Genomic DNA, 9,365 nt, shown 5'->3' with positions numbered 1-9,365 from the left:
TTAGAGAAATAGCAAAATTATTTTGCCCTGCAATTATAAGTCATGCTGTCATTTGATGAACCATATTTGCGAGAGCTTCATGTTGTAATGCGTACTGGAAAGAATTGTTATAAGTATTGTGGAACCGGGCGCAGCATCAGGCGCCTGTGCTTCTAGTAAGTTCTACGCTCCAAAAAATTTAAGCTATTACATGACGATGACATCATAAAAGAGCCAGCAGCTCATTGGGGCAGAGAGGAGGATATAATCAGCACCGGAAGCTACCCATCCTTAGCTCATGGCATAGCTTCCCTCAGCTCACTCTTGCAGCTCATGGGACAGGGCGCAGGGTGGAATAAGCACCAGAGACCATTCTTCGCTCACGCCATAGCTTCCCTCGGCTCACTCTTGCACCCTTTGCTTCACCGTGGTTTCCCTCGCGTTGTGCAGTGACCTCTAGGCTGCTGCAAGCAAAATTACACAACAAAAATATCATTCAGAAATATCATTCTTATCATATTACATGGACATGTAAAATAGTCAAGTTTGTTCTTACTTGTGGGAATCAATCCAATGCGTGCTGCGATTTCCAACTTCTTTCTGGTGTAATCCAAATAGTTCCTCTTTTTCTTAAACTGAAAATAAAGTCAGACTTCCACTTCAGCAAAAGAAAGGAAATTGGAGACGGATCAGATTTAGATTATAAAAAAAATCTCCTAACTACTCCCTCTGTCCCGTAATGTAAGACATTTTCTGACTGTAGTGTAGTGTCAAAAAACATCTTACATTATGGGACGAAGGGAGTACAAAAGTAGCATGATCAACTAACCATTTTCTTAACGGCCTCCGTGATCAAGGGATGAGCTTTCTCTTCCGGAAGCTACAAACAAGCAACAGTGTTAGTCACATCAATCAATGTACAAGATTCCAACCAGGCATGGATCCACAAAAACCAAGCTTACCTTCTCATCAATGCCATCCACGTAGGTATCATACTGCAACGAAACAAACAGAGCAATTAGTGAAACAAGATGATTAAATGGAAAAAAGGAAGCATCTGCGCATTAATGAATTAATTAGCTGATAAACCCAAATGAACACTATATGTGATGTAGATGAACCTACGTTGTATTTTATCAAACTGGTGTCTGGACAGCTATCCAGCGCAAATTCGATCAAACCCTTGCGGGAGGGGAAAATGTCCTCTTTATACAATTGCCTCAAAGCCTCACCGAAATTCACCTTAGCAATGTGAAAGGCAAGTGAACATCAATGTCAACGAGCATACAAAGCTAGCACAAAGAGAAAAAGAAAACAAGTTTTCTTGGTTGTGATGAAGATTTAGGCATGAGAATACAACCTTATTCTTAGCAACCCGTTTCCATAACTCAAGATAGAGACCGACCAAGTCCTTCCTGTCTTTGAAGTCGAACCGAAGGTTATTTATATGCTCCTGAAATTGAAAACAGAAATGTCAAATGCCACCACCACATATTTCACCAGCCAAATTAATAGGTGAGGCAAGCGCATTACTCTGAAGCCAGACATAACTGAACGTCCAGGAATATTACGAAACTGCAGTGCAATCTTCAATGACTGAAAGAGAGCCACTAGCTCGTTTTTCATCCGCTACACAACAAAATTAAATTTTTGTCAAGCTCATGTGTGACATATAACACTAGATATAGTATGCAAGAAACTTTATTAGAGGTACCTGATCCCCAAAGAGTGCTGCTTCATCTTCAATCCACTGTTGCATGGGAAATAACGCTATCAGGTCAAATTAGCAGAATCCATACAATAGTTTACACTTTATTGCGCCATGCCTACCTTAATTTTCACTGATATCTCCTCACGGAACTTGACATATTCTAGATCTCCACGGTACGTATGGTAAGTCAGGCGGTACTCATCCCAATCTCCGTACATTGGCTGCACACAAAGGAAATGTCAATTGTAGAACATTAAGCTGCTAATACTGGAGCACATAAAGAAACATTATGCACTTGCTGAGTTAATCATGACTACCAAAAGAAGTTATTGACAAGTTCCGTTCATAAGGAGTGCAATCATGGATTTTAAGGCGTCCCGCTTTGGAAACTTATGCGGCAAGGCGCCCTCCTAGGGCCTTGGAATTTTGCCTGGCAGGCGTCAAGGCGGTGGAGCCTTAGGACACCTTACCGGCATGAGAACATTGAGTATCATAAAGTCCAACCAAACAAACAAAAAAATTCTTCCCCAACCTCAGCATGATGTAGTTTTAAACAGAATGCAGATTAACTGTGGTTGCAGAAACAAATTTGATCAAGTCAGCACAAATGAAAGTTAAACTAAATGGCATGGAGGAGTCGTATTGTTGACCTACATCATCACGAAGCACTAGCCGCTGGTAGTCGTCCAAGCCAGCAAGCTTGCATTGTTCGGGATGGAAGTACCATTCAGGATCCTTTTCGACACGCTTAAGGAAAATATTTTCATATACATGCAGAGGGTCCAAATCCTTGTTACTTTGTGCATCATCCAGTTCCTTTTCAAGAGAGGACAACTGCAGTAGAAAAGCAGAAAGTAAATGAATACAAACGCAAAAGCAGAGACATCAGACTACTAAAATACACAGGCCAAACCAACCAGGTAATATATCATGAAAACTGTAAAGCTAATGTTGTTTCATTTCCAAATTAAATATCCTGATGATCAAGGTAAAGTTCACCCAAAAAAAACAGATACCTTGAGGGCTTCAATGTAGTACCGGGAGAGCCGCTGGTAGACCTCAACCTGCTGCTTTTCATCACACGTATAAGGAAATACTAGTACATTAGCAGAGTTCAACTTCTCAATGAGAAATCTGGTCTTCATCATGATGGACTCTTGGTCCAGATCAAGGAGGTTTTGTAATTCCTCTGGTCCCTGTTCTTGTTTGTGGTCAGTTAGAACCTTCTTCTCTTCTGTAGCTAGGATTGGGATGTTTACCATCTTCTCTTGTGTCCATGTACTTTCTTCTGAACTGCTCTTGCTGCGGCTAGCAGGAGGAATTAATTTGTCCATCCTTGGATTTGCATCGACACAATAGTTGGCAGGCTCAACGCCATCTGGCTTGCTTATGCTGTCATTCATCATTTGCTTCGACGTGGCAAACTCTTCTTCTAAAAGGGGTTCATTTGTCGGAGAGTGGCAAGAGCAGCTATCCCTTGCTGGCGTGAAAATCAACGAGGCGATGTCCACCTTCGGCTGGCCAATGTCCAAGACCCTCTTAATAATTTTCTTCTTCCTATAAATGGAAGCAGAGGCATCTCCAGTTGACTGTGTTTCGCCATCAGTGTTGCTGGATGGTGACTCAGGTCGGCGGGAGCGCTTTGGCGTCACTCGCACAACAACAATCCGTTTGATAATGTGCTTCTTCCTAGAAAGGGCATCGGAATTGCTGGGCCCTGTCAATGGTGGGCTGAAGCGCTTCACCACTGGCACCAGATGAATCCGCTTGATCCTTTTCTTCTTCCTAGAGAGTGGAGAACAGGCCTCTCTGCTTGAGGGCGACTCAGGTGGAGTGGAGCGCTTCATCGCTCGCAAGCGATTGATGAGATTAGTTGGGGAGATTTTCTTCCATGATCCTTCTTCAGACGAGCCATGCAGTGCCGCTATCGCATCTTGTCCATCGCCTCCCCAAACGAGATTGGATTTCTTCAGCTTAATCCTGATTCCCTTGCCATGAGAAGCAGAGGCAACAGAGGTAGCGGCGGCTACTTTGGATCCCCCGGCGGGGTGGCTATTCTCCTTCATCTTCGCCCGCCGCAGGAAGTCCAGATGTGAGCAGGAACCCTAGACCCTAATGTAAGCAGCAAAAACTCGTTGGGGTTAGAAGGCTGGGGCTCGGCTGCAGGATGCCCAGATCTGAGCAGGAACAGAACCTATCTAAGCAGCAAGTAGGTAGAGATTAGAGGACTGGCTCGGCCGCAGGAACCCTAGACCCTAAGCGAAAATTCGTCGGGCCGTACGCGGGGGAGGGCAGCGGATTGAGGCGGCTGAGCACTGGGTCGGATGGCACCTGGTGGTTGCGGGAGAGCTGGGGAGGAGGAGGCCCACGGATGCGTCGATCAGCCGGGGCGGCCGCCAACGCGAAGGTGGGGTGAGCGTACGGCCTCGGCCGCAGGACGCCTAGATCTGAGCAGGAACCCTAATCTACCCAGCGGGAGTTCGTGGGATTACTCGCTCGAGGATCCAAGGCGACTGGGGAGAGGGATTAAAAAGAGGATTGAGGAGGTGGAGGTGGAGGTGGAGATGGAGACCGACAGCCGCCGGGTGGGTAGAACTAGTTTGGAAAGCGATCCGGCCGTGTTCGTCCTATGGCAAGTTGGCAACTAGCAAGCCGACTACTACGATACAACAACAAACTCGCCATATGGGCCCCGCCTGGCCGGCATTTTCGGTCCACAGAACGCAGAACGAGGCCGACCCAAAGTCAGACTATAGCTGGCCAAACGGGCCGGCCCGGCCCGGCACGGCACGGCCCATCCTAATCGTGCCTGGCACGGCCCGGCCCGCCTAGGCACGATTATTATACGGGCCGTGCCGTGCCAGCCCGCGTGCTGCAGCCTGCAGCCCAGGCACGGCCCGTATGCTAATCGGGCCGGCCCACCGGCACGCCAGGCCCACTAATCTACCTCCTATTTTGCGCATTGAGCGTTTTTTAGCCTATTTTTACCTGTTGGCCCATATTAAAATACATAAAAAAATATAAAAAAAGTTAATCGGGTCGTGCCGTGCCGGCCCGCGTGCTCGCCCTTCAGGCCCAGGCACGGCCCTTGGCGTGCCGCGTGCCGGGCCCGGCCCGTTTAGCACGTGCCGTGCCGTGCCAGGCCCGTGCCGTGCCGGCCGTGCTACCGGGCCGGCCCAACTATCCCGGCCCGTTTGGCCAGCTATAAGTCAGACCTTACAGCATCTCCTGCCGCCGCAACACACACACACACACACACACCCCACACCCCTAACAGGGCGTTTTTTTACCGCTCACGTTGAAAAAATCGCCCAACCGCGTCCCAGATCCTCCTTTTCCGTCTGTTGGGCCGAAATTACAACCTGCGAACCCAAGCGGAACCCAGCGCATGGGGGAGCGCCTGGGCCGCCGGTTGAAGCGAAAAGGCGCGTGGGCCCTCACTGTCGGCGACACCGGCCGATTTTCCCCTTCCCCTCCATTTTCCCCCTACCGGCCCCCTTCTCCCCTGCAGCTCCCGCCATTCTCTACCCAGATCTGCCCGCCATGCCGCTGAAGAAGTATGCGCCCCCTCGCCTAGCCACCGATCCCGGCCAGCCAAAGCAGAGGAAGCCGAGGGCACCGATGCCAAGGCCCTCGGGCTTGACGAACGCCCAGTGGAAGGCCGGTATTGATCACCGGCGGCGGTCACCACCGATCGGCGGAATAGGATCAACATGAATAAGGGCAGGGACGCGGCGGCAGAGCAGGAGGAGTAGTCTCGCGCAGGCATGGCGAACGAGCGCCAGCTCCTTCCGCCTCAACAGGCTGGCCAGTACCCACAAGGCGCGTGGGGTAGCTAGCAGAGCGTCGTGTCGCCGGTGTGGGGGTACGCGCCCTCGCCTGACTATGTCGACTGCGACGCGCTTGGCGGCTCCAACCCCAACATCACCTTCCTGCATGGCTCTATGCCCCCTCCCCCTCGTCTTCAACCCCGACCCATGCACGCCCTCCCCGCATTCACCACCGGCCTCAACACCCAGTACGGCTACTCGCCCCCGACGTGCTCAGGCCCACCTATGCCGACTCTGTGTCGTGGGCCCTATCCTTCGCGCATGGCTTGGCGCCACAGTTCAACAGCACCAACGCCGACATGGACGAGATCATCACGAACGGCTCAGTCGCCGCCGCTTTGTGCCCCGGGTTCCGCACGCAAGACGAAATGTTGGATACCGCCATTGACATGGAGGGCGTCGAGCACGACGATGCCGAGGAGGAGGGAAGAGGAAGAACCAACAGAGCCACCGACGGAGCCAGCGGCCAAAGGAAGAAAGTAGAAGCGGTCGTCCAATGCCAGGCCGGGCGAGCCTTGCATCAAGTGGACACCAAAGGAAGACTAGTGCCTCGCCTAAGCATGGAAGACTGTCAGCATCGACCCGATCACCGGCGCGAATCAGAACGCCGACACCTATTGGAGAAGGGTCAAGACGGCGTTCGACGAGCGCAAGTTGGTTGACCCCGACTTCGCCAGCATCCACATGGATCGTGGCGAGAAGGCGGCCATGGCCAACCATTGGGCGACCATCCAGCAGCCTGCAACAAGTGGCATGGGATTTAGGAGGAGGTCAATGATGGAAATATGCCCCAGAGGCAATGATAAAATGGTGAAAGTGCAACTATCCCTGGGTGGTTTTGGTAATTCCTAACAACATATAGCTCATTGAGCTAATGCTATTTCAAGACAAATATTTCAGAAAAGCTCAATGATTGGCATGGCATGGATGAGAAAAGTAGATCCCTTAAAATGCTAAGGACAAAAGGATTGGCTCAAGCTCAAAGCACAAGACTCTACATTTTCTATTTTACTGATCCAAGATCACATTGAGTCTATAGGAAAAGCCAATACTATCAAGGAGGGATGAGGTGTTGCTTAATGAGTTTCTTGCTCAAAATGCTTAGTGATATGCTCCAAAGCCCTCAACTACTTTCTCACATCCACATATGACCCAAACCAAAAGTCAAACTCGGCCCCACCGAAACCTTCTATCCGGCGCCACTGAGTTCAGATGTCACAGCCATTGCCACAAACCCTAGTCTTTTCGGCCTCACTGATAGGGATCTCGGTCTCATCGAGATGGGATTGCAATCTCTCTGTTTCCCTTCGTAACATTTCGGTTAAACCGAGATGAGCGATCGGTCCCACCGAGATTGCAATGCAAACTCACTGTTTCCCTTTCGTAACATTTCGGTCCATCCGAGATGAGCGAATCGGTCCCACCGAGTTTGCCTGACCAACCCTCTGTGTCTATTACCAAAATCGGTCTCACCGAGTTTGTGTAATCGGTCTCACCAAGATTATGTTATGTCCTAACCCTAACCATATCGGTCCCACCGAGATGACATGTCGGTCCCACCGAAAATCCTAACGGTCACATTATTTCTAGAATCGGTCCGACCAAGTTTCATGATTCGGTCCCACTGAGTTTGGTAAGTTGTGTGTAACGGTTAGATTTTGTGTGGAGGCTATATATACCCATCCACCCACTCTTCATTAGTGGAGAGAGCCATCAGAACGTGCCTACACTTCCAACATACATTTTCTGAGAGAGAACCACCTACACTTGTGTTGAGGTCAAGATCTTCCATTCCTACCACATAAATCTTGATCTCTAGACTTCCCCAAGTTGCTTTCCACTCAAATCTTCTTTCCACCAAATCCAAATCTTGTGAGAGAGAGTTGAGTGTTGGGGAGACTATCATTTGAAGCACAAGAGCAAGGAGTTCATCATCAACACACCATTTGTTACTTCTTGGAGATTGGTGTCTCCTAGATTGGCTTGGTGTCACTTGGGAGCCTCTGACAAGATTGTGGAGTTGAACCAAGGAGTTTGTACGGGCAAGGGGATCGCCTACTTCGTGAAGATCTACCCCTAGTGAGGCAAGTCCTTCATGGGCGACGACCATGGTGGGATAGACAAGGTTGCTTCTTCGTGGAGCCTTCGTGGGTGGAGCCCTCCGTGGACTCGCACAACTGTTACCCTTCGTGGGTTGAAGTCTCCATCAACATGGATGTACGATAGCACCACCTATCGGAACCACGGATAAAAAATCTCCGTGTCAACATTGCGTTTGCTCCCTCGAACTCCTCCCTTTTACCTTCATATGCAATTGTTTTACATTCCGCTGCTATACTCTTAGAATTGTATGTGTAGGTTGATTTCTTGACTTGTGCTAAGTTGCTAAAATCTGCCAAGAACTAAAATTGGGAAAAGGCTAGATTTTTATTTGGTCAAGTAGTCTAATCACCCCCCCCTCTAGACATACTTTCGATCCTACAAGTGGTATCAGAGCTTTGGTCTCCATTTGCTTTGATTTCCATAGCTTTTGGTGGTCATAGCCTTGGTTTCACAACCTAGGAGAGTATGGCGTCTAGCGAGGGAAATTACAACCGTAGAGGTCCTTACTTTGATGGTACTAATTTTGCTAGTTGGAAGCATAAGATAAAATGCATATTCTTGGACATAACCCCGCCGTTTGGGCTATTGTATGTATTGGCTTGCAAGGTGAATTCTTTGATGGGAGAGAACCTTACCGTGAAGCTACCATGGAAGAGTTGAAGATGCTGCAATACAATGCTCAAGCTTGTGATATCCTCTTCAACGGATTGTGCCTTGAAGAATTCAACAAAATCAGCCGTCTTGAGAATGCAAAGGAAATTTGGGATACTTTTATTGACATGCACGAAGGTACTGACTCCGTCAAGGAATCCAAATTAGATGTGCTTCAAAGTCAACTTGACAAGTTCAAAATGAAGGATGGTGAAGGCGTCGCCGAGATGTACTCTAGGCTTGCTCTCATCACAAATGAGATTACCGACTTAGGAAGTGAAGAGATGACCGACAAGTTCATCATCAAGAAGATCCTAAGAGCCTTGGATGGAGAATATGATACCGTGTGCACATTGATCCAAATGATGCCCAATTACAAAGATCTCAAGCCAACGAAAGTCATTGGAAGAATTGTTGCTCATGAGATGTCACTCAAGGATAAGGAGGAGCTCCATAACAAGTCAAGTGGTGCTTACAAAGCCTCATGTGAAGCCCCACATTATGAAGTGAGAAACAAACCTTCAATGAAGAATTGAGCCTAACGGTGAAGAACTTCAACAAGTTCTACAAGAATAGAAGCAATGAAAGAAGCTCCAAGTCAAGGTCCTACAATGACAAAAGTGTTGGGGAACATAGTAATTTCAAAAAAATTCCTACGCACACGCAAGATCATGGTGATGCATAGCAACGAGAGGGGAGAGTGTTGTATACATACCCTCGTAGACCGAAAACGGAAGCGTTAGAACAACACGGTTGATGTAGTCATACGTCTTCATGATCCGACCGATCCAAGTACCGAACGTACGGCACCTCCGAGTTCAGCACACGTTCAGCTCGATGACGATCCCCGGACTCCGATCCAGTAGGGTGTCGGGGATGAGTTCCGTCAGCACGACGGCGTGGTGACAGTGATGATGTTCTACCGACGCAGGGCTTCACCTAAGCACCGCTACGATATGACCGAGGTGGAATATGGTGGAGGGGGGCACCGCACACGGCTAAGGAATGATCACGAAGATCAATTTGTGTGTCATGGGGTGCCCCCCTCCTCCGTATATAAAGGGGGGAGGAGGAGGGGGCCGGCCAAGGGG

The 9,365-nt window shown here is 48.9% G+C and overlaps 1 protein-coding gene across 3 annotated transcripts; it reads right to left on the bottom strand.

Annotated features, from left to right (window-relative positions):
* LOC119278089 lies at nucleotides 1-4,329 on the bottom strand. Of its 3 annotated transcripts, XM_037559448.1 has the most exons (12): nucleotides 4,022-4,329; nucleotides 2,707-3,802; nucleotides 2,345-2,524; nucleotides 1,810-1,911; nucleotides 1,694-1,729; nucleotides 1,513-1,608; nucleotides 1,340-1,432; nucleotides 1,105-1,221; nucleotides 942-974; nucleotides 809-859; nucleotides 536-614; nucleotides 1-443 (listed from the first exon to the last, which is right to left on the bottom strand). In XM_037559448.1, exons 2-12 carry the CDS (start codon nucleotides 3,754-3,756, stop codon nucleotides 436-438), a joined length of 1,845 nt encoding a protein of 614 aa, XP_037415345.1. In that variant the 5' UTR covers nucleotides 3,757-3,802; nucleotides 4,022-4,329; the 3' UTR covers nucleotides 1-435. The 3 variants fall into 3 exon arrangements, with proteins under 3 accessions (XP_037415345.1, XP_037415343.1, XP_037415346.1); XM_037559446.1 differs by having other exon boundaries at nucleotides 2,707-4,329; XM_037559449.1 differs by having other exon boundaries at nucleotides 1-440; nucleotides 2,707-4,329.
* Between the last annotated feature and the right edge of the window lie 5,036 nt (nucleotides 4,330-9,365).

Source organism: Triticum dicoccoides, chromosome 3B (assembly GCF_002162155.2).
Source record: "Triticum dicoccoides isolate Atlit2015 ecotype Zavitan chromosome 3B, WEW_v2.0, whole genome shotgun sequence".
NCBI classification, from domain to species: domain Eukaryota; kingdom Viridiplantae; phylum Streptophyta; class Magnoliopsida; order Poales; family Poaceae; genus Triticum; species Triticum dicoccoides.
This window is presented reverse-complemented; position numbering and strand designations above follow the sequence as displayed.